Raw genomic sequence first — 26820 nt, 5'->3', positions numbered from 1 at the left:
AAACTGTCGTACCAATTTTAATGTATGTTTGGGATCAGGGTTCTGTTGGCAATTGCCATTATCTCATTTTGTCAACAAAAAATTAAAATAAAAGAAGAATGTGTCTGAAGACATGAATGCCTCTTATCAAGCTTGCTTATAATATGTGAAAATACTTGGGAGAGCATTTGATGTCACTGCTCGTTTTTAAAGAGTTCTATTCTTCTAATCTTAGGTATTTTTGTGTTGTGTTATTTTCATATTTTCACTATTTTGTTTTTATTTTTTATGCAATAAGTATTCTGATAAGTTCTGTTGTGTCCAGTGAACCTTTAGAGAGTGGAAACAAAAACAAAAACAAAATAAATGTGGATAGTGTCCACATGTGGACACAGATGATGCCCCCGCTTGCATATCATATAGTTATAAAGGGACATAACTGAAGAACGGTAAAAGTGACGCTACCCAAATTTGAACTTGATCTGAGTTTTGTGGTAATAAGCATTGTGTATAAGTTTTACAACATTTGGTTGAGACAAACTAAAAAAAATAAGCAGTTTTTATGTTTATAAAGGGACATAACTCTAGAATGGTAAAAGTGTTGCCACCTAATTTCGAACTTAATCTGTATTATGTAGTAATAAGCATTGTGTATAAGTTTCATAACATTTGGTTGAGGCAAAAAATCAAGTTAGAGAACTGAAACAAAAAAATTGTACTTGATCCTTACTGAGTTTTGTGGTAATGAATATTGTGTATAGGTTTCATAATGTTTGGCTGGGGAAAACTTCAGTTACAGAATGGAAACTAAAAAATTTTGAAATCTTTCTATTTATAAAGGGGCATAACTCAATAATGGTTAAAGTGACACTACCCAAATTCAACTTGATCTGTGTTTTATCAGTGGAAGTCTAAATTAAGCATTGCATTGTATAAAGCATTGATTGTAGTTGATTCAACTATAATCATGGTCAAAGGAAGATAACTCCAATTTTAAAAATATATTATATAAACTTGATATTTAGAAGAAAATAAAAATTTTGCAATTTTTCCTTTTATAAAGGGGCATAACTCTAGATCGGTTAAAGTGACACCACCAAAATTCAAACTTGATCTGTGTTTTGTGGTAATAAGCATTGTGTATAAGTTTCATAACATTTGGTTGAGGCAAAATTAAGTTAGAGAACAGAAACTAAATATTTTGCAATATTTCCTTTTATAAAGGGGCATAACTCTAGATCGTTTAAAGTGACGCCACCAAAATTCAAACTTGATCTGTGTTTTGTGGTAATAAGCATTGTGTATAAGTTTCATAACATTTGGTTGAGGCAAACTCAAGTTAGAGAACGGAAACCAATTTCGGGACGTACGGAGGACGTACGTACGTACGTACGTACAGACGGACAAGGGTAAAACTTAATGCCCCCTCCGCTACGGCGGGGGCATAAAAATTGCATTTTTCCAAGTTATAAAGGTGCATACCTCTAGATTGTTAAGTGCCTCCACTGCCCAAATTTGAATTCTGTCTGCAAAGTTTGGATCTTAGCATTGTGTATGAGTTTCATAAAATTTTAATGAGGAAAACTCAAGTTAGAGTGCGAAAAAATCGGACGGATGGAAAGTCAAGGGCAACTCTTAATGCCCCCTTCCTCTAGCAACGGGGGCATAATAACAAAAAAATTCCTAAGGGTTCCACGGAACCCAGTGTCTCGGCTACTTTTTCTGTTAATCGCAGGCTCAACAAAAATGAGGAAGTTAATCAATAAAAATATTCCTCTTGATACTATCTTTTGATTGTGAGAAGCTTCTGTCCAAGTTTGGTAAAAATCCAGGATAGTTTATGAATCTAATAAATGTTTAAAAACTTTAACTGCAGACTGAATGTCATGTTAACTGGAAGAAAACAAAATTTCCTTCTAGATACTAGCATTTGATCATAAACAAGCTTCTGTCTAAGTTTGGTACAAATCCAAAATAGTATAAGAAAGTTATTAAAATTTTAAAAACTTTAACCACAGAGTGAATATGTTGTTTCCTGGCAGAAAATCTAAGTCCATTTAAAAGTAAAATACGGAAAAAATGGATTTATTTTTTTTACAAAATTTCCTTCTAGATACTAGCTATTGATCATAAACAAGGTTCTGTCCAAGTTTGGTACAAATCCAAAATAGTATAAGAAAGTTATTAAAATTTTAAAAACTTTAACCACAGAGCGAATGTGTTGTTTCCTGGCAGAAAATCTAAGTCCATTTAAAAGTAAAATAAGGAAAAAATGGATTTATTTTTTTACAAAATTTACTTCTAGATACTATCTTATGATCATGAACAAGCTTCTGTCCAAGTTTGGTACAAATCCAGGATAGTTTAAGAAAGTTATTAAAATTTTAAAAACTTTAACCACAGAGTGAATGTAATATTTCCCAGCAGAAAAACTAAGTCCATTTATAAGTAAAATACGGAAAAAATGGAATTTTATTTTTATAAAATTTACTTCTGGATATAATCTTATGATCATAAACAAGCTTCTGTCCAAGTTTGGTAGAAATCCAGGATAGTTTAAGAAAGTTATTAAAATTTCAAAAACTTTAACCACAGAGTGAATATTTGTGGACGCCGCCGACGCCGACGAAATGTAGGATCGCTATGTCTCGCTTTTTCGACTAAAGTCGAAGGCTCGACAAAAATACAAGAAAAGGTTAGATGGCTATCAGCAATAAACTAATCAAGATGGAAATGTACACCTTGCAATCATTCTATATACCCAATATAGTTATCCTACTGCTACTAGTATCTGAGAAACAAATCTAATTGTTGTTCAAGGGAAATAATTCTTATAAGAGGTCAATTGACATGTTTGTAGATCATAGTTTGCTGGTCTTTTTTACTTCTTAAAGTTTTGCTCTATCTAAAACAGTTTTTAAGATAACAATAAAAGGAAAACTTGCTAATTTGTGATTTTACTGTTAATTTAATGGTAGAAAGACATTGCTTGACCGGCTGATAATTTTTTACCACCACCATTTTTGCTCTCACTGCTTTTTGAGATGTAAGTCAAAAACTGCAATTCTACCCTATGTTCTATTCAAGGATCTGGAAATTTTTTCATACAGTTTCAGTCATTTTGAGATAACTTGCAAGTTCAGGTCTTTTTTTCACACTCAAAATTATTCATACTAGGTTCATGGCATCATTGAACTTGTTTAAAATTTGACTGGTTCTATCTCATTTACTTCATGAAGTTTCTTACCGATTTTCTAAAAACGTTCAAGAATGATTTATGGAATGCAACAGTTTAAAACTGAAATGATTTGAATGACTAAAAATGGTAAATTTCATAGGAATCGCCTTTGCTTCTTTTGAATTTGAAAATGAAATAAAAACCGGAAGTTTCAAGTTAATAATAAATTATGAGTGATTCCGGATTAATTTACGGGATTCGTTCTGTTCATCAAATTACAGGAAATTATCGTATTTTGAATTCTTTTACCTGTAAAAGTGTTTGAATATAACTGACAATAGTTTCATTTGTTTAATTTAGCATAAAATCATTTTGCATTTAACGATTAGGTGTCTTATCTGATGAAGACAATTTCAGGCATGTGTATTAAATAGTAAATAAATCATAAGTTTGACTCGTGAAAAATGACTTTTTCTTACACACATATAATCAAAAATTTTTTTTACTTTTAAATCAGAATTGGTGATTGTCTTTACTGAAAAGTTCTTAAATAATGAAGTTAGTTGTAATGGAATAGAATTTCTTTAAAATATAAGGTCTGAGCTTGATCATTACTGTCAGGTGTGAAGAACACAGGCAAAAAGTGATTAGTGATCATTAGCCAATATCTCCTGGGGGCATTAATATGATTATTAGGAGGGCCCTCAGGATTATCATACTATACTGGAGTGGCAGTTTTATTACCAAAAACACCTTTCAAAAAAAAATCGAGTGAAAAATGGAAATTAAGAAACCTGATCAATGAAATGACTGAAATTATTTCTGTAAAAAAATAAAATTTGACCTAAATCTCAATATGCCATTTAGGACAAATAGCTTTCAGTTTAGGTCATGACTGACAAATATGACTGTTTCCGGACTCTTGGATCTATTTATAGCAACAGAAGCCATATTTAATGAGGGATCAAATACCTAGATTCAATTTTTAAGCTTGATTCCATTAGGAACATTCAGGTAAAGTTTGATAACATAACACTCTGTAGTTTCAGATGAGAAGACTTGTAAAAAATAAATTGTGACTACAGACAATGGATCGATTATGGAAGCGAAGTGGTGACAATAGCTCACACAGCCCAAAGGGCTTGGAGAGCTGAAAATGATCTTTATCAGAAAATATTTTTTACAGTGATAACTCCTATAGGCAGTGGTATGCCCCATGGCTTGTTGGAAACACTTTTTATTTCCACCCTACAATTCATAAGATTGTCCCACTTTTTAGGAAAAAGCACAACATAAAAACGCAAGATGCAAAAATGGCTCACTCATGCATTAGTTCCAAAGGAGGTGCCGACAGGCAGGAGGAAAACAAATACAATAAAGAGACAGAAGTCATAACTATTATTTATCACCTGCTGTAACTACAAATGTCCTACAGGCCTTTTCTTCCAATACAGAACTAGAGGCTATAAAGAGCCTGTGTCGCTCACCTTGGTCTTTATGCATATTAAACAAAGGACACTCTCCAACATTGTAGACGAGAATAGAATTCATGACAAAAATCTCTGCTTTGTTGATCTTGTATTGCTGATCATTTCGTCTGTTTAGTTTCTCTCTATCTTCCTTAGTTTTTGCTCAAAACACAAAAGAGGGTAAAAAAATCCTCATTTAAGGGCAATCACTCCTATAAAGAATGACAGTCTACATTTTTATTGGCAAAATTTGACTTGTTAGTAGATCTTGTATTGGTGATCATATTTGTGATTTAAAGAGTCTATTTATCTATTATAAGTAATATCATATGAGCAAAACGCAAAAAAATGGTAAAAATCATCATTAAAGGGCAATAATTCCAATAAGGGCTTGGAAAAGAGACGAGGGACGATTTCCTCCATTTTTCTTAATTGTAGGTCTTGTCTTGCTGATCATTTTTGCTTATTTAAGTTTCTATCTATTTATTATAATTTTTAAGATATAAGGCAAAAACGCAAAAAAAATGGTAAAAATTGTCATCAAAGGGCATTTACTCTAATAAGGAGTCGACTGACGATTACGACCATATTGGACTTATTTGTAGAACTTGTCTTGCTGATCATTTTTGCAATTTAAATTTTCTTAAAATTTGTCATTTAAGGACAATAACTCCTATTAGAAGTCGTTTGACAGTTTAGACGCATTTGGACAATTGGTAGAGCTCAATGTTCTGAACATTTTTGAGTAGTCAGATTTTCCCTATTCATAACGATTTTCAAAATAATAGACAAAATTTGCATTTTACCCCATTGTTCTATTTTTAGCCATGTCTGCCATCTTGTTTGGCAAGCAGGGTCATTGGACACATTTTTAAAACTAAATACCCCAATGATGATTGTGGCCAAGTTTGGTTAAATTTGGTCCATTAGTTTTAGAGGAGAAGATTTTTGTAAAAGTTAACGGACGATGCCGGACGCCAAGTGATGAGGAAACCTCACATGGCCCTCTGGGCCAGGTGAGCTAAAAAGTGGTTTGTCAAACCCTTTATGCAAACAAAAGTGACCACTAAAGCATGACAAAACATACAACTTTCACAATATGATTGGTTTCACCTTTTATACTTCCATTAGCCTCTTGGTTTGGATGCTGAGCTGGATAATTTGGGATGGTTTTTGTTGTCCTTGGTCGTAATCCAGGAATTTTTACTGTGGTATGCATCAATGTTATCTCTTTCTTATGAATATCATCCATATAATCCTGTGAATATATTTTGTACAATGATCTTAATTAATCTAACAGGTCAGTTGTTAGGTGTTGCATATCAATTGTCAGGTTTTCTGCATATTGACAGTGTAAAATATCAGCCGTGAGTCACAATATGAAATTTTGTAGTGAGTGCAGCAAACAAGTTCAGAAGGACTATTCTTTGTCAGACAGCTTAAATTTTACAATAAAATGTGATGAAAATCTGACCATTGGTTTATCAGATTGTACTTTGGTGTTTATCATGATAGAAACAATAGTTTAAGTTAGTAAGACAGGGTCAAGTATATTTAAGTTGTAAAGCTGTGGTATGCAATTTTATGAAAAGTTGTGCAGATTGATACAGGCACAGGGAAGGCTGATAAAAAAAGTCCCACATCTTCAATCAAAAGTTTTTATGACCAGATTAACCAAAGTTGCTAAACATTTTGACAAACATTATAAAATTCAATAATCATTATTATTACATAAAAAAACTTAATCTTACCAAAATAATTGTTGGACATCGAAACATTACTGCATGCACAAAAAAAAAATGTTTTCTGAATTACCTATACAAAAGTAGTCAAAATTATGATTTTCTAGAACTTATTGATTTTGTATTTGTGAGATATTTTTACATCTGATTTTTAATACTCCTACCGAGTTATAAAGCCAATATTGACCCTTCATGAACCTACTTTTTTGGCATTAATATCAATGATTGAGAAGCAGATATAATTTTTCTATAAAGAATATCTATAACTTACATGCAGACTTGGATGATAAGACAATTTCCCATCATCACTCAGTGTAACATATTTCTTTTTCCATTCCTTGTTTAAGCCATGACTCTTCTTATATAAGTAGCCCTTCAAAAATTTCAAATATTTTTACAAGATATTAAAATAAAATGCTCCGCTGGGGCACAGCTTGATACGACCGCAGAGGTCGAACCCTGAACAGTTGGGGCAAGTATGGACACAACATTCAAGCTTGATACAGCACTGAATTTGGATTGTAATTAAATATTTGACACAGCATAGGTTTCTCACACAGAATGAAAGTGGTCTAAGAACTTAAATTTTTTTAATTTACCTATTCAAACCATATCATTATTATTTGCTTTTATATATAAATCAGAAATAACCAATTTAAAATGGAAAATTTTACAGAAAAAAAATGAAAAAAAAATCCCCCCCAAATTTTTTGAACCCCCTTATGATTCATCACCCCCAAACTCAATCCCAGCTTTCCCTTTGTGGTATGGTACCTTGCAGTACAATTTCAGAGAGATCCATACACTTGAACACAAGTTATTGTCTGGAAACTAGAAAAATGCTTGTTTTTTGGCCCCTTTTTGGCCCCAAATTCCTAAACGTTTAGAGCAATTACCCCCAAACTCAATTCCAGCTTTCCCTTTGTGACATGGAACCTTGTACTACAATTTCAGAGAGATCCATACACTTGAACACAAGTTATTGTCTGGAAACTAGAAAAATGCTTATTTTTGGCCCATTTTTGGCCCCTTATTCCTAAACTTTTTGGGCAATTACCCCCAAACTCAATTCCAGCTTTCCCTTTGTGATATGGAACCTTGTAGTACAATTTCATAAAGATCCATACATTTTCACACAAGTTATTGTTATGAAACTAGAAAAATGCTTGTTTTTTGCCCCTTTTTGGCCCCTAATTCCTAAAATTTGGAGGCAATTACCCCCAAAATCAATCCCAGCATTCCCTTTGTGATATGGAACCTTGTGATACAATGTCAGAGAGATCCATACACTTACACACAAGTTATTGTCATGAAACTAGAAAAATGCTTGTTTTTTGCCCCTTTTTGGCCCCTAATTCCTAAAATTTGGAAGGCAATTACCCCCAAAATCAATCCCAGCATTCCCTTTGTGATATGGAACCTTGTGGTACAATGTCAGAGAGATCCATACACTTACACACAAGTTATGTCTGGAAGTTACAAAAATGCTTATTTTTGGACCCTTTTTGGCCCCTAATTCCTTAACTGTTGGTACCATAACCCCCAAAATCAATCCCCACCTTCCTTTTGTGGTATTGAACCTTGTGGTAAAATTTCATTGAGATCCATTCACTTAAACTAAAGTTAGAGTGCGAAAACTAATGTGTCTTCGGACGACGACGACGCCGCCAACGTCATACCAATATACGACCACAAAAATTTTTTTGCGGCCGTATAAAAACATCAGAGACATCTTCTTTTCTTACAAGCAATCCTTTCATAACTATAACAATGGTTTTGTTTCTTAAGCTATACACATATGACTGTATTTCTAACCATAATACAATATATTTTCTATTTTTAAAGTTTCCAATACTGTAAATTCATAAATTATTGCAATGTTTTTATTAATGCGAAAATTGCAATAACATCATGTTCGAAATAATGAAAACTCAAATACATAATTTCCGTAATGATTTCCCTTCATAAAATTTTTGCAATCACATTAATTGGATTTTGCATTAATTTCAGAATTTACTGTAGATAATCTTATTGCTGAAAAATATGGACTCCCCTCTCCCCCCCTCCATACATTAAGTTCAATATCAGGCAACTGTAGGTCTGTATGATATATATCTAGTTTTTCTGTTTTTTTTCTGTAGTTTTATTATCATATCTACTTCATTACTTTAGCTTCAATGTCGTACTTTTTTAGTATCAATTTGCAACATAGTCTCACAAGTAGAAACTACACAATTTGAAAATAGCTTTAGAACCTCCTTTTCAATGATTTTTTTTACTTAATAAAACATTTACTTAAAAAATGAATTCAAAAGCTGTAGTATTTTGTTAAAATACATATAATCATATTTTAAATCTTTTAAATTAGAAATGCAACATACTTGCTTCAATGGAATAGCTCTACCACTCCCCACTTTCTCTCCTTCTGGAACTTTCTTTTCTTCTTCCTTTCCTTTCGGCTGTAATATCAATGGAAATATTTTAACAAAACTTGAAAATTAATGCAATCTTTTTTCAAACCCAATTACCCTAAGTAGTACTTAGGTAAAAGGAGTAGGCCCAGTAAGACCCCTTTTTAGCCCCAAAATATAGCAGTTTTACAAAATTGTTAAAATGTAAATTTTTAGCTATTTATTGGAAAGAAGAATACTTTTGTTACATATATATGGGCTGTTTTTGACAATACAATGCACATGTATCGGGTACTAGCATCTGAAATGGAAGTGGCCGCATTTGTGTTAATATTTAAATGTAAGTTGTATTTGATGAAAAAACATTACATATATAAAGGTTGAGAATGAACACGGATGCGGCCACTTTTATTTTGACAAAAACCATCTGAAAAGTGACATATTATGGAATATTTAATAGATTTTTCATATTGAAGCTTGAATTTGAGCATCTTTAATGACTAAATCAGTTCAAATCTTTCACATAAACTAATTGAACCAACTGAAGTAGACACTTAAGTGTTTAAAAAGTGTCCAAAATCTTTCATCAGATGAACCTGAATTTTGAGGCCAAAATCGGCCCTTACCGGACCTACTCCTTTAGTTATTTTGCCCCCAATAGTTTCAGATGAGAAGATTTTTTAAAATGTTTACGACGACAGATGACAAAAGCTAACTTCAAGTGTGCTGAAAATTTCTCAAAAGAGTCATCAATTTGGCAGTATTTAAGATCTTGTATTACTGATTACGTTTGCTTATGGCTTTTATCAAGTTCTACCTATCGATTATTATTTATAAAGATAATAGACAAGTACTTGAAAATTAGTAAAAATAAATGGAGAATGGGACAAAGATAATGAATGCCTTTGCTTGAATATAAAGTTATATAGGGACATAACTCTACAACCATAAAAGTGACGCCATCTGAATTCGAATTTGATCCGAGTTTTGAGGTAATCACCATTGTGTATAAGTTTAATAACATTTGGTTCAGACAAACTTAAGTTAGAGAACAGAAATGAAAAATTCAGCAATTTTTATGTTTATAAAAGGGCATAACTCATGGACGGTAAAAGTAACGCCATCCAATTTCGAACTTGATCTGTCTTTTGTGGTAATAAGTATTGTGTATAAGTTTCATAAAATTTGGTTGAGGCAAACTAAAGTTAGAGAACATAAACGACAGATTTAGCAATTTTTCCATTTATAAAGGGGCATAACTCAAGAACAGCAAAAGTGACGCCACCCAATTTCAAACTTGATCTGTGTTTTGTGGTATGAAGCATTTTGTATAAGTTTCATAACATTTGGTTGGAGCAAACTAAAGTTAGAGAACGGAAACCAATTTTGGGGACAGACCGGATGGACAAGGGTAACACTTAATGCCCCTTTGCCTAGTGGTGGGGCATAAAAATCATCATTTAAGGGCAATTACACCTATAAGTACCATAGTTATCCAATGGTATCAATCATATTGGCATTTTTGTAGATCTTGTATTGCTGTTTACAATTAATATCTTTCTATTATTGTTTTCGTGAAACACAAACATTTGAAATTAGTAAACTAGAGGCTCAAAAGAGCCTGTATCACACACCTAGGTCTATGTGCATCTTCAACAAAGGACACTCTCTAACATTGTGGACTAGAGTATAATTTAAGGGCAATCACTCCTGTAAAGAGTCTTTTAAGGATGAAGAAAAAAATTAATTTTATTGAAATCTTGTCTTGATTTAAGAGCAATAACTTTTACAAGGAGTCAACTGATAATTTTGGTGGAAATATGAAGTGGGGTAGGTAGGGTAGATTTTGACATTGTCAGCATTTGTGCCCCATCAGATCTTCTATATCTATTATGGTTTAAAAGATATTAAACAATTAATGCATTTATCTCATATGTTCTATTTTAGCCATGGTGATCATGTTGGTTGATTGGCAGGAACAAAATACCCAAACTTCTTATCAGATAATCTAAGGATCAGTCAGTTAAAGTTAGGTTGAAATTGGTCCAGTAGTTTCAGAGGAGATTATTGGAAAAGATTACAACAAAGGATGCCCAGTAAAAATGTAATAGCAATAGTCATATGGCCCAAAGGGCTGAGTGAGCTAAAACACAATTTCAATATATCAAAAAATTTTATAATAATATATTCTTTAAATTTGGTAGTGGTTATCTGTAATATATTAAAGATAATATGAAAATAAATTTTGGCTTGATGTTTTTCATGCATGGAACAATATTGTTGATTAAGAGGTAAATCAACCTGGAAACATTTTTTGTCGAGCCCACTGTGGATAAACAAATGTATGAAAATCAAGAATAAGTCTGTATTTGATAACAACTTGTTCAATAAAGGAATATTTCTCATTAATAACATTGTATCAGATGGTGGAAAAATTCTTAGTTTGAAACAGTCAAGCAAAATTCAATATTGACAGAAATGTTATGACATATAACAACATAATTTCTGCTGTAACACAATCAGGAATGAGCTATGTAATTGATAATCATAAACAAGGCATTTCATTTATTCCTTAATTTTCAAGATTTTTTTTCAAGTTTAAAGGGAAATATAAAGACATATATTCACTATTAATTAGAAGGAATACAGTTTCAGCAGGTCAGAAAAAATGGGATGAACTTTTAGGTTCAGAGGAAAATGAATAGAGACTAATTTTCAAATTACCTTTTATAGTCACAAAAAATACCAAACTGCAGTGGTTAAAATATTGTATAAACCAGCATATTTTAATTTTTTCGAATAAAATTTTGAATAAAATTAATGTTATTGACATTTCAAACTTTACTTTAGTCATAGAAGAAGCTGAAACAAATTAACTGAATGTATTTTGATATTTTGAGATTGTACAAACATTCATTGATGTAATTGGACTCTTTCTTTTCCAAGTGTTCCATTTAGTATGAACAGTTTTCTGTTTTGGTGAAATTACAAAATCATTTTAGTGTGGATGGTGCTAATTTTATTTTTCTGCAAATAAAACAATAGATTTTCATCAATTTTTTTTTTAACTTTCAATGCAGGCAGCACAAAGTAAAATTAAGTATCTATACTGCATTGCAAAAAAAATTAATTGTGGTTAAAAATAAAACTGAAGATATTTTTTAACAAGAGTTGGAATACTTGACCATACTTTTTAGTGATTGATCAATTACCGGTATTTTTACAAATGTTGATTGATTGATTTTTTGGTGTTAAACAGCAGAGTGCCTGGAGAGAACCCATGACCTTCAGCAGGAAAACTTACATTCCTAGTCAATAAGATTGTATTCTTAACACATAACCATATGCCGGTTTGAACTCACAAAACCTTAGTGTTTACAGACTAGTGATACAGTAGATGAACTAAGACCAATCAGCCACTGAGTTCCCTTTTACAAATGTGTATGTGCACATAATTTATTAGAAATAGAATAATCATATATATTGGTTTTCTATTAGAAAATACTAACAAATTCATTTGTGCAAATACAAAACCAAAAAAAAAAAAATTTAAACTAAAATAAGTGTGGATAGTGTCCACATGTGGATACAGATGATGACCCCGCTTGCATATCATATAGTTATAAAGGGACATAACTGAAGAACGGTCAAAGTGACGCTACCCAAAAATTTTGTGGCAATAAGCATTGTGTGTAAGTCTCTCATAACATTTGGTTGAGGCTAACTTAAGTAAAGAACAGAAACTAAAAATTCAGCAATTTTTCTATTTGTAAACACGCATAACTCTAGAACGGTTGTGTATAAGTTTTATAACATTTGGTTGAGACAAACTAAAGTTAGAGAACGGAAACGAAAAATTCAGGAATTTTTATGTTTATAAAGGGACATAACTCAAGAATGGTAAAAGTGTCGCCACCAAATTTCGTACTTAATCTGTATTATGTAGTAATAAGCATTGTGTATAAGTTTCATAACATTTGGTTGAGGCAAACTAAAGTTAGAAAACGGAAACAAAAAAATTGTACTTGATCTTAGTTTTGTGGTAATGAATATTGTGTATAGGTTTTATAATGTTTGGTTGGGGCAAACTTAAGTTACAGAATGGAATCTTTCGATTTATAAAGGGGCATAACTCAATAATGGTTAAAGTGACACTACCCAAATTCAACTTGATCTGTGTTTTATCAGTGGAAGTCAAAATTAAACATTGCATTGCATAAAGCATTAATTGTAGTTGATTCAACTATAATCATGGACAAAGGAAGATAACTCCAATTTTAAAAATTACTTGATATTTAGAAGAAAATAAAAATTTTGCAATTTTTCCATTAATAAAGGGCATAACTCTAGAACGGTTAAAGTGACGCCACCAAAATTCAAACTTGATCTTGTGGTAATAAGCATTGTGTATAAGTTTCATAACATTTTGTTGAGGCAAACTTAAGTTAGAGAACGGAAACTAAAAATTTTGCAATTTTTCCATTTATAAAGGGGCATAACTCTAGAACGGCGGGGGCATAAAAATATCAGTGATTAATTAAAAACCTGTAAAGGGTTCCATGGGACACTTTGTCTCGCCTGCAATTGCTACTGTCAGTGTAAAAGGGAAATGTTGACTGTCAAAATTAAGTCTCTTCTTAATATCCTTCATGAAAGTCAAGATGACTGACGGGTCAAAAACTATATACCCTTCATACTTTATACCTTGAAGTATAATTGAAAATGTTATCAATTACATCCAAGGATTTTCTATCAAGTAATTCTTATTTTGTACCTGGTCAAAAAATTGTAATTTTTTCCTTTTATGTTGTTCCAAAAACTATCTTTTATCTATATAGAACAACTGTGGTCCTCCTTTTTTCGATAAAAAATTGATTGTGTAGAATTTTATTGAAATTAGCAAATTTTTGTATAAGCATGTAATTCAGTAGCATGAATTTAATGTAAATGAAGACATTAATAATATAAATTGTTGATACAGAAATTTGTCTCTTTTCTTTTTTTAATTTTGATAGTATTATGCAAATTTTAAAATTAACATGGCAACACTTTAACATGCAAACTTTGTAAAACTTTCAAGGTTGATGAACCATGACTGAAGGTGCATGGCCAAATAGTTTTCCTGGAAATGAGGCCTGAAAATTGTCATACAACTGAATACCAAATATCACTGACTTACCATTGGTGGTTCCCCTAAACTGACCTAATCACTAACTTGAATATGATATAATACAAAAGTGTCAAAGTCAATGGCAATGACTGAGGGGGCCAAATAATCTCCATGGAAATGAGATGTGCTTATGCTTATACAACTATATACCAAATATCATAAGTGGTTCGCGCCCTTAAACTGACATTATGACAATCTTTAACAAATTGTTTCCGTCACTGCAGACAGTAGGGACACCCTGTCTCAGTCTAATCTCCACCATTTTTTCACTCAATGTACTGAAATATCTTGCATATTTGCACACCTAACAATATACCAACTTCCATGTAGATACAACAAACAATTGGGGAGGAGTTGTAATGATAAGGTAGGTGCTGCACAGGTTAAAAAATTTCTAAGCTCAAATAGGCACATCTCTGGAAACAACTCAACAGACTGGAGCATCATACCCACATGCACATCTGTATATAAGGATCTCACAATATACCATGCGAAGGATATGTGATAATGAGATCAGTGCTGGTAAGGGCTAAATTTTCTTTGTTGTAAATGGCATAACTTCTAAAAAGAAGAGGCTTCTAAGAGCCTTAATTAATAATGATTTGTACCTTTATTGTAATCAATTGTGGTATTTTTGCAGATCTTGTATTGCTGATAATTTTTGCAGTGCACTTTGTTTTGTCAATTCAAAAACACAAAAAAATGTCAAAAATCATTATTCTAAAGGCAATAACTCATTGACGAGCCATCTAATGGTTTCAGCCATATTTGCATTTTTATAGCTTTTAAAAGCTGATCATTTTTTCTGTTGACAGTTTCTCAGTATACCCTATCTTCAATAGTAGTTCTAAAAATTAGTCAAGAAATTGTTTTAAAGGTAGCAACTCCTATAACAATTCAACTAATGGATTCAGAGATATTAGCTTTTTTGTATATCCTGTATCGCTTACCATTTTTGCTGTTTACAGGTTTTACCTTTACATGAAATTCGTCAAATATTGCGATTTAAGGACCATTACTCCTTAAGAAGTCATCCAATGATTTCGTCACATAGGCATTTTTGTACCATTATATTGCAAATCATTTTTGCCATTAACAGTTTATACATATCTATTATAATTTTTAGGTTGGCAAAAACAGGAAAATTTGAAAAAAATCGTCATTTAAGAGCAATATCTCCTGGAGGAGTCATCCAATGGTTTTGGTCATATTAAAATTTTTGTAGATCTTGTATTGCTTATCATTTTTGTCATTAACAGTTACTACCTTTCTAAAGTAGTTTTTGAGTTAATAGGCAAAAAAATGAAAACCTAGGGCAAGGCGAGCTGAAAACTCAATGGACAGGAACATCCTACTCATATTGACATCTACATAAAAGATCCAACAATGCACTTACCGGGTACTCATGAAGAAACAATAAACCATGTAACAGTAGTGGCAATGACAAGCACTATTTGAAAGGGGAAATATCTTGAAGGGGAAATATCTTGAAGGTGAAAGGAGTATAATTTGACTGAACTAAGGATAAAGAAGTTGGATAGGAAAGAAGGACAGACAGGTAGACTTTTTCTATATAATCCTAATGAAATATCAGTACAAGCTCATGTCCCATACAAGATTTTGGAAAAAGCATGTTACTAACTACAAGGAGAAAAACTCTGTCATTAATTGGTAATCATGTTTGTTTTTATGGCTGTACTTCTCAGTACAACAATAAAATAATACCACTTATTATGTAAGGTCTTAAACCTCAACAAATAACCCATTCATCATGCAAACTGAAAGTATTGGTGTATTTCCTTGGACAGGTTCATCCAATATTATGTAGGCATTATAAAGGGAACATATATACAAGTACACATGAAACAAATCATTAAAAGAGGAATGACAGAGAATTGTAACTACTTCCATGCGAAATCATCAACAACCAACATTATTATCATGCAGATATTCATGCTATTTGGACAAATATAAAAGTAGTATGCTACATGATACTTGTAGATGGTTTTTGAACCTTCTCTCTAATGTTTAAACATGAAATGCCTAGATAAGGAACTACCTGTTTTAACTTGTTATTTTTAGTTAATACATCACTGATATAAGGAAATGTTATTCCCTTAATTTTATATCATCATCAGAACAATATTGTCAACTGTCAGTTTTTCTGTAATGCCACCTTTCTTTGTTCCAAATCTTTACCAGAGTTGCACATAACTTTCTAGCCTAAGGGGTTTCCATTCTTTGTTTTTCTTCATGATGTGTAATTGCCAATATTAGTTATATTGAGGTAATAGCGTTTGTAGATTTTATATCGCTGATTTTTTTTTGTAGGAACCAGTTCCCTCTATGCATTATAAATTTTAAGATTATCATACATGCAATTCTTCCGGCGAGAGTCAAAATCCTCATATTTTTAAGCCCTTTTCTATTTATCCTGTTAAGAATTTAAATCTTCCAGGTTTGTTTTAAATTTCAACCCCAAAAGTTTCATCATTTACAACACCATCGATGTCAATCATGATTTTGCGTCACTGATGAAGGTAATTTTTACCTGTAAAACAAACAACTTGGATAATTATATGACTTCACACAACAACTTGGGTATCAAATATAATATCCATTAACATCTTCTACCTCAGGCTAACAGTCATTATGTAACCAAAAAAAATTATCTGTGTATTTGAAACACTTGATAAAAATTTTGAGTTACTTCCCTTGTTTTACCATGAAATTATGTCAATTGGTAAAAAAATAATCTGAAACAGATTAAACTGAGAATTATATACAAGTGGCAATTAAATTATTTAACCTTCTAAGGACAAATAAAAATAAATGGAGAATGTCTCAAAAGCGTTAAAAAGGGACATAACCAGAGAACTGTAAAAGTGTTGCAACCAAAATTGGAACTTGATCTGTGTTTTATGGTAATAAGCATTGTGTATAAAAGTCACAACATTTGATCAAGGGAAACTAAATTTAGAGAATGGAAACCAATTTCGGAATGTACAGACATACAGATATAAAGGTTAAACCTAAATGCCCCCTCTGCTACGGTTTAAGGGGGGGGGTTGCATAAAAACACAATATATTGAGAAATCTATATTTTTTTTCAAAGCTTAAATTGAAATTGATAAGATATTTATTTACTTATTACTGACCATGTAAGATTTAGTTAATGCTAGATTAAATAATTTTAAATACTATAGAAGAGGTAAAGCTTAAAGCACAAACATGGGTACAAACACATTGTCATTTAAAGGGGCATTAGCTGTCAAATTCATGATCACCAATTTGACTCATATTCTCATATTTGATTTATAACATACTAAAACGTATATATAAATTATAAAAAGTCTAAAATAAACAATTTACAATGCATGGGCTCGATAATATGTATCAGCATTTCTAGTGTATTTTAGTCTAGACAACATCTATTAACCATCAAGGTGACCTCTGAAGACTGCTGACAGTCATATAACCCGATATAAACATAAATATAAATATAAATAGATAGCGAACTCATGCAATTGGATTTTTCTAGGTCTGTTTGATTTCATATTATAGAAGTTCATCATTATTTTTACCTGTATTAGAATGACTTTTTGTTGATCGAATCTGTCAATAAAATGGTTTACCCTTGTTTCTCTTTCAATGCTGACATTCTTTTCCTTTTAATAACTGAAGACGCCTAATTCATGCGTAACCCATCTCTAGCTAAGGGGTTAAATTGAAGGTCACATGAATACGGATTCAATGAGGTTGAATTATTCACTTGCAAGCTTACTTTGACAAAATTGAACCAAACTGGCTGCTGAAAGCAAATTATTATTTCACTTTCATTAATGATTGAACAAAAAAATCATATCTTAATTTGTTTTTATATCTCGTAACTAATGCCCCTTTAAGGGCAAAAAATCCTATAAGGAGTTCACTAACAGTAGCTGTTCATTTATTTTTATATCCTAACTTGCTGGACATTTAAAGTTTCTCTCTATCTTTTAAATCTTTCACGATAATAGCAAACTAGAAATGAGCTATCAAATTGAGTTTTCTGTATTTTGAAGGTAACCGTTGTTGAACTTAGGAGGCCAGCCAGTACAAAAGAAATTGATGTATTCTGATGAATGGCTCTTTCAAGTTGGTTTGACTTCACATATATTCTCTGTGCACCTATCCGCCAAGCATAAAGTGACATTTTACAATCTATCAAGGACCATTACTCCTGAGCAGCAAAAGTTAAAATACTCAGTATTGAACCTAATCTCCATTTCCTCATAAGTAACATCATATTAAAATTTTAAAAGCATTGGTTGAATGGTTCATAAGTTGTTGTGAGGAAACGACATAAGGTGTAATTTTCCATTCTATTAAGGACCATAACTCCTAAACTGCAAAAGTGAATGACAAACAAGACAAAATCACTGTATACATACTCATTAAAAGGCACGGTTATCATATCCAGAAAAAAACTGTAAAAGTACTAGAAAATACTTGCAAATGACTAAAAAAAAGTTACTGAGAAGTAGCAATTAACTTATATGATCTGTTTGAAGGATGTTAAGTATCTACATTCACAAGTAAGTTTAATGGTAATTGTCAGTGTTGAACAATTCCACTGCAGGAATATAGTTTGGTTAAATTTGGCCCAGTAGTTTCTTAGGAATGGATATTTTTAAAAGTAAACAGATGACAGACACAAAGTGATGGCAAAAGGTCACAATAGCCCTCTGGGCAAGGTAAGCTAATAAAAAGGGCAAACAGAAGGTCTTCAACAATAGACAAGCTTCTATACCATATGTCAAGCTCTAAATGATTCTTATACAACATATTTGTTTTTCCCTTTTCTTGCAAGAATACAATTATTACTTGGATGTACTTTGAAGCAAAAAGTGCATAGCAATTTTTTGAATATGAATATATGGATATTTTCCTCTTCCAGCAACCAAATGAATAAAAAAACACACATGCAATTAACAATACAAAAAAAGTGGCATTATCATTAAACTGACAGCTGTAACCAATTGATTTGCTTACATTATTAAACAAGTTGGATCTTCGTCTATTTTTCCGACTCTGGGTCGGTGTACTGCTTGGTGTTGGCAGATCTTTGGAATCAGATTTATCCTGCAAACATTGTATGTTTTAAAATCATGTCAGTAAAATAAATATCTATACAGCTATTTACACCACAACATTCATTCTGAACAATGAAGATGAAATTGAATTTCCTAAAATAATAAAAAATAAATAAATTTGATTGTAAGCTACTGCTTATTTACAAAACCCCTGCAATAAGTATTTGGTAAATTTGAAGTTAATAAGCATAGGATTTGAAATGTGTCATACTGTAACACTAAAAGCTTGATTCTAAATTACAGGAAGCTGTTCCTGAGAAAAATGTTACAAAATTTGCAAACGAGGACCTTATGTGTATGATTGTATAAGTATTCAGTAAATAGGAAGTTGATGAGTGATAAAAGTAACAATTCATCACAAAGTAAAGCATGCTCACATGAAGCTTGATACTAAATTTCAAGATGCTTCAGACCTGTAGTTCCAGAGAAAACAGCAGTGAAAATTTCGTGGGATGGCAGACTGGCTGGATGGGGAGACAGAATGACAGATGGATGAGGCAAACCAATATACCCCATCCTCTCCTTTGTGAGAATGGTGAAATATTCTTATTGTATTGACAAATATTTCTGCGCAACAAATTGCAATTGTCAGAGTCAATCTTTTTTCAAAATGCATTACAAAAAAATTGACACTGATGAAAAGGCATTTGCTGTGAAGAAATATTTTTCAATGCGATATTATTTCATCTTAAATATGTTTAATTAGTATGGTAGCACAAATCTTGACTTGAACTAGATATCACTGAGATGGGAGCCATCTCTGTGGGCCCCGATGTGAATAATGTGCATTAAAAAATTTGTATCTTTATCATAGGACATGGGTTTGTCAAGTTTTTGACCTTGACCTTTGACCTAGGAAGTCGTACATAAATTATGACACACCCTTTGGTGTTGGTTTATATACGTCAAGTGTAAACTTTGAAATCATAAAGGTTCTCAAGATATAGAGCAGACACGATCTTTACCATAGGACATGGGGTTGTCAACTGAAACCAAAGTTTTTGACCTTGAACTTTGAACTAGGAAATTGTACATAGTTGACACACCCTCTGATGTTGGTTTATATACATGTCAAGTATAAACTTTGAAATCATAACGGTTATCAAGATATAGAGCACACGATCTTTACCATAGGACATGGGGCTGTCAACTGAAACCAAAGCTTTTGACCTTGAACTTTTACCTAGGAAGTTGTACATGAATTATGACACACCCTCTGATGTTGGTTTATATACATGTCAAGTATAAACTTTGAAATCATAACGGTTCTCAAGATATAGAGTGGACACAATCTTTACCATAGGACATGGGGTTGTCAACTGAAACCTAAGTTTTTGACCTTGACCTTTGACCTAGGATGTTGAACATACATTATGACACACCTTCTGGTGTTGCTTAATATACATGTCAAGTATAAACTTTGAAATCATAACGGTTCTCTAGATATAGAGTGGACACAATTTGTTACTGACACGCGGACGGACAGACTGATCACTATAGGGCGCCGCCATTTGGCGGGGCCCAAATAATTTGTTCCTGCTTGTACAGTATTGTCAATTCTGGATGATCAGTACTTATTAAATTTGATGGTTGGTTGTGGATGTTTTCTTTAGACTGAGATTTTTTTTAATATATATTTTTCTGACCTCAGATGCTCTTCTGGAAGGGAACCAATAATTAGAGCCTGCACCCATAATACATGTTGATCATGGTAAGTATAAATTCTGTGATGTCATAATTGAGTAATAGAGGATGGGCTAATAGACATATCTGTGGTCATATGACACATGAGGGTGGTTGGGATCATCAATCATAATATTGAAATTGGTTGAGAAATTGTTCCTTCAAATGATTTTCTAATTTTCAAATGAATTTTTGCCAAACTTCAATTTATAGTAACAGTTGTGGCAAAATCTAAGTTGTTTAGGGTCAATAAACATCAATCTTCAACCTTTGGGGAATCAGCAATGCGTCATTTTCATAACTTACTTCTTGTAGAAAAATTTATTACGCTGTCCAATGTAGGATATGTAGAATCTACTTGTGTACCAGGTGAAGAAGGATCACTTTTCAACCATTATAAAAATAGATGTAAATCATTAGCAATGTACAGCAAGAACCGTTGCAATTAATATGATTGTTTCCTACTACATATTTTTATTTTGAATTCCAGAGTTGCCCACTTAAAGGTTATCACAAAAATAGACTCATATACAAGATTTACAGTACACACTGAAACATATGATGTTGAATTTACAATGATCTGGGTGTTCAACATTATCTGGCATACACTTTTTTTCAAATTTAGTTGCTGACCATTTTTTTAAAGACATAATCTATTCAAATCATACTTCATTGTTCAGAAATACATAAATGGACTAATGCAACATGATACAACCACAGCATGTTAACAAGAGAAAGGATGTGTATATATTGTGTATTAAAAGTAAGAGTTGATAATATCATGTGTTTGATTCAGTTAAATGTTGTAAGTAATGGGATAAATTTTCTGGACACATTCTTATCTTGGGTTCTATACTACATTTTAAGTCATGCGAAAAAATCTTATCCAAATTTTATGTAAAAATTTTATTCATTATCAAATAACGATGTGATTTTTTCCTTTTTCTTGCTTTAAGCCTAAGAAGAAGATAAAATCCTATGCAAACAACGGAAATTTTTCATGGGAAGAAAGCAATGAAAAAAAGTCTTATTTATTCAAGTTTTTGCAGACTACCCCTTTTGAATAAAGCTCTGTAAAGGACTGTGCCAAATATTTTAGGGATCAACAATTCTAGTACAATTTACCTGATACCTGATACATTTTATCATAAACAAGTGAAAGTTGGCACTGCCAACAGATGCTCCCAGAACTTATCTATTTAAGTTTTTGCAGACTACCCCTTTTGAATAAAACTCTTTAAGGGACTGAGCCAAATATTTTAGGGATCAAACAGTTCTAGCATGATTTACCCAATACCCAATACATTTTATCATTAACAAGTGAAAGTTGGCACTACCAACAGATGCTCCAACAACGGCACATTTATTGAGAGAAAACAAAAATATGAGCCATACATGTATGGTCTGTCTTGTATTTCAAGGTCTCAAAATACTAGTATGCTTGGAGGAACATATAAAAATGAACAATCAGTACTAGTTTTTTAATTGCATATATGTGCTAAAATCCCTGAACCTGATTAACCTGCCAGGTGACATCAGGAAGCACAAACCTAGTAAAAATAACCTAGAAAAAAATAAAAGACCATTTTTAGAGATTTATGCACAACTATCCGTAGCGTAGCAAATATGACCTTTACTTTTGACCAACTACCTTATAATTAATAGGCTTCCCTCGCCTTTTCTACTTTCAACCTCTTGTTAAAGTTTTATTAAAATCCAACAAGTTTACCTCAAAACATCGCCAAGAAACGACAAGTTTCAACTAATATTTCTATATTTTAAGTAGCTGTAACTTTGATCTTTCACCTCTTGACCTAATACTAAATTGGATTCTTCCCTTCTCCATATTTTCCATCTATACAAGTTTTATTTTAATCCCAATGAAGGAAACTAATGTTCCCATTTCTAAAAAAAATATATTTTAAGTTAGTGACCTTGAACTTTGACCTATTAAGTATTGGCTCCATAATCAATAGGCATCTTCCCCTTGCCAATCTCATTCATCTGTATTAGTTTCATTCCAATCAAGCAAGGTAAACTTAAGTTAACAAGTTCCTTAAAATTTCAGGAAGCATAATAAACAATTGATAAATTATGTAAATGTTCTGAAACTTAGGTTCAGCAAGATTCAACTTTGTCAGGCAAAGTAACCTTATACATTTGGAATTGTGTAGTTTAGGCTCTTTTAGGATTTGATAGTCTTAAACCTTCAACGCCTTTGCAATCCCAAATTGTTAACATCTAGAGAACTTACTGGAGGCATTCAGACACATGTGTCATACAAACTACATTATTATTAATGCAGTTTGGAATCATATGTTTGTATCAATCATCAAAAGTCATCACAGAGAAAACTAGAGTTTAAAAGTATGTACTTGTACTAAAACTAAGGTTGCAACTAACATCACAAATATGGCTTCCAGAAATATTATACCATTTTATTATAAGATAAGAAAAAAATCAATGTCAGGTTTGACTTTTCAAACAATGTTCTAATTTTACAACAGTTCTTGATATCAATTGGGGTTATCAACTATACTTTCAAATGGCTGTCACAATTTTAATTTCCCAAATGTTTGGTAGCAATTGATTCTTTGTAGGATTGTTATCATATCTATAATTTAACCAAATTTTAATAGCAATTGGTCCTTCATTGATTTTTTCATTTTTTTTATACTAATTTTACTGTAGAAAATAAAATTTTTAGTAATGTGCTCATATTTCTTGGCAACTAGGGTCATCAATGTAATATTTTGGTAAAACCTTACATCTCCTTTATTGTCTATCTAAGGTTGATTGTGGCAAAGTTTTGTTCCAATTTGCTTTGTGAACAGTGGTTATAGAGTTTTGGAAGGTTTGAGATGAATGATAATAAAGCTTACAATAGCTCAATGGGATAGATGAGATTAAAGTATATACAGATGTACAATGAAGATGATAGCACCATACTATTATATACAACAAAAATAACAGTGGTATAAAGAATATTAACTAAATCAATTTAATATGCAAAAACAAAATAAAGAAAACTGAGGAAAATTACAACACAATGACATTCATTCAAATTCTATAAAATATAAATGTATAACACTTATTTAGAGAATGGAAGAAATTTGAGCACTTGGCATTTATCATAGCATACATTTTCAACACTATTTATTGGACTCAAAATTATTTTGTAAAGTACATGTATGATTGCTCAATAATTTAAAGCATATATTCTATTTTGTGATATTCTTATGTATTAATATATATATTTTTGTTTATGTGTGATATAAATAATCTTTTATAAGAGTTTATATTTTTACATTTGGACATGCTTTCAATGAAAAAGGGAAAAAAGACAATTAAATATCATGCTTAACATTCCTAGATAGAGTATAAAAGTTTTGTTAAATATTTCATCCAAATTTCAAAAATTTTACCATTTCTAGTGAACTATCCTTTTTTAATTTCAATATTCTTAAAGCATTAAACATACTGTAAAAAAAATCATTATATATAAACCTATATTGTTAATTTGGAATGCAAAATTAGGAAACCATTCAAGCATTATATTTTCAGACATTTAGAAAAGCATAGCATAAAAAGGGGTTAGGAAAAGCAAAACTAATGCTTAAAAATTCTAAAATAACCATCTTGAACTGCATAAAATTGCAATACAAGCTATAGCAATATGAAGGGGAAAATCTCCACTGCAATACAAATGTGGTATAAATAACAAGAAATACAGCACTTATGAAAAATGCAAAGAAAGAAGGAGAAAAGGCATAATACACGCTAAGACGTGACTTACTAGAACCAGACTGGATCGTACACGAGTCATTCGATTCAGAAGTGGAGTGAAAGGAGAATTTTCATGGATATGTAATTCCATCATATACTTATCCAGTTTGTCCTACAGATGCAAGTAAAAAAAAAATAAAATAAAGAAAACAGGTCAAAATAGTAATCATCATACAACTGGAATCTGAAAGCAAGTTGATCATCTTAATATCAATTCACAATCAAATGGAGTTAAAACATCTAAATAAGTATGACTTTATTTTACTACTTTTCAAAGTAAATGACAATATATAACACATGATTTGATAGCTCATTATTTTACAGTGAAAGCACAATAGCTACCATAAATCTGTGTTTGAAAATCATCCCCACAAGGCCAGGGTTTTTTTAATTTGTAGGTTAACAGATTTTTTTTCTGTGAAAGATTCAGGTTGGTCTGTCATCAAAAAACTATTTTTTTACAAGAAATAAATATGTATAAAGTTAATGTGTACCTAAGCTATAGCACAATAACTATGTTCTCCATTTTTTGTCATCATTCTTTAAAGTTTGTTGCCAAACATTTTTTCTCAGCTGTTCAAACATATAATGCATGTCATCGTCATATAAGTCCATATACAATCGGGGCAAAAATGGTCAAATCTTTTGTTGGTTAACTAGATTTTTTTTATGTGAAAGATTCAGGTTGGTCTGTCATCAAAAAACTATTTTTTTACAAGAAATAAATATGTATAAAGTTACTGTGCACCTAAGCTTTAGCAAAATGTCTATGATCTCCATTTTTTGTCATCATTCTTTAAAATTTGTTGCCAAACATTTTTTTCTCACCTATTCAAACATATAATGCATGTCATCATCAAAGAAGTCCATTTACAATAGGGGCAAAAATGGTCAAATCACGACAAACGAAAAATAAAAAAATAGCTTTATGTTGCTTTCTATCAATGTTCATGATACAGGGTGAAAAATGAGCTTCAAGCAGGAAAGCATGTGACAAAAACTTGCAAACACAATGCACGAATACTATACATTTATTTCAAGTGCCTAAGGGAGATATGAAGACTTGTTCACTCAAGAAGATTCATATTTCACGAGGGTTTTGCCCGAGGGAAATATGATTTTTCGAGGGTGAACAAATCTTCATATCTCCCAATGCCAAGGGAAATGAATGTTTTATTCCACTGCCTATGCTTAGTTTATTACCTGAACATAAAATATGAATTTACATAAAAAAAATTTCTTATCCGCTTGTTTTTATAACTAAACACGACATAAAAACATTGGTAAACAGTACGGATCAAAACTTAATTATTAGTCTTTTTGTTTTAACGTCTGGAATAAATTTGAACATGATAATAACTTTACTATCGCTATTTAAAAAAAAAAACACCTTCAAAACGTTAAGTATATTAACCGCACGTAACGTCGCAAGATGGGGTCTCAATCTTCAGAGGGGAATATGATGCTCAGAGGGGTCAGTTTCATCCTTTTTGCTAGGTAATTACCTTGCTTTTGGTATCAAAATGAATGAAAAATTTGTGGACAAGAAAATAACAAATTGTTTGTGATCATCTACTACACAAGGGTGGTTAACGACCTTGACTACTCATAAGGGTCTTGCACAGTCGGTTGTGGTAGTCATCTGTTACTTTTTTACTTCATAACAAATTTTCTGTTTAGATGGTTCCATTTCATATATTAGAATGAAACAGCTTATCCCAAAATGGTTCAAAATAAAATCTTACAGAATTATGACAAAAAAGGAAAACTAATAACTTATAGTAAAGGACTATTACATAGGTTTTCATTTGGTAAAATTATTTGTGTAAACAACATTTTATAGATCTATGTTGATTTTATATTTTTAGAATTTTATTTTCAAAAACACAAACACAACAGATTATAAATTTTGAGATTCTTATTTAACACACCTGTACACAAAATAGCATTTTATAAAAAAGTACAAGTTAAAAGCCAGCCTATGCTCCTCTAACCACACATTGATTATATGTTGTTTACTCAACCTTGAGTTGCAAATCTTAAAAAATATAAATAAAGATAAAGCCAGCAAGATGGACATGTACACCTTACAATCATTCCATACACCAAATATAGTTGATGTACTGCTAATTGTATCTGAGAAACAGACCGAACAACAAAACTCAATGTTGATCACTGATCCATGAAAGAAAATCAATGTCAATCCAAAACCTTTGACAGACATGTATACCTTCCCATGATTCTATATACAAAATATAGTTGTCCTA

At 31.6% G+C, this 26820-nt stretch overlaps 1 protein-coding gene across 10 annotated transcripts in view; it reads right to left on the bottom strand.

Annotated features, from left to right (window-relative positions):
• LOC127729701 (arf-GAP with GTPase, ANK repeat and PH domain-containing protein 1-like) overlaps window positions 1-26820 on the bottom strand; it is a 121619-nt gene that overhangs the window by 33298 nt on the left and 61501 nt on the right. For 5 of the 10 annotated variants that reach the window (XM_052237547.1, XM_052237551.1, XM_052237548.1 and 2 more), the window contains 5 exons: window positions 24564-24665; window positions 18984-19073; window positions 8750-8827; window positions 6640-6741; window positions 5740-5884 (listed from right to left, as the gene is read on the bottom strand). In XM_052237547.1, the coding sequence (XP_052093507.1) occupies window positions 5740-5884; window positions 6640-6741; window positions 8750-8827; window positions 18984-19073; window positions 24564-24665 (517 nt within the window). The remainder of the gene's footprint in view (window positions 1-5739; window positions 5885-6639; window positions 6742-8749; window positions 8828-18983; window positions 19074-24563; window positions 24666-26820) is intronic. The other 5 variants (XM_052237549.1, XM_052237554.1, XM_052237556.1 and 2 more) reach the window with 2 other exon arrangements.

The sequence above is a fragment of the Mytilus californianus genome, unplaced genomic scaffold, assembly GCF_021869535.1.
Source record: "Mytilus californianus isolate M0D057914Y unplaced genomic scaffold, xbMytCali1.0.p SCAF_2, whole genome shotgun sequence".
NCBI lineage: Eukaryota > Metazoa > Mollusca > Bivalvia > Mytilida > Mytilidae > Mytilus > Mytilus californianus.
This window is presented reverse-complemented; position numbering and strand designations above follow the sequence as displayed.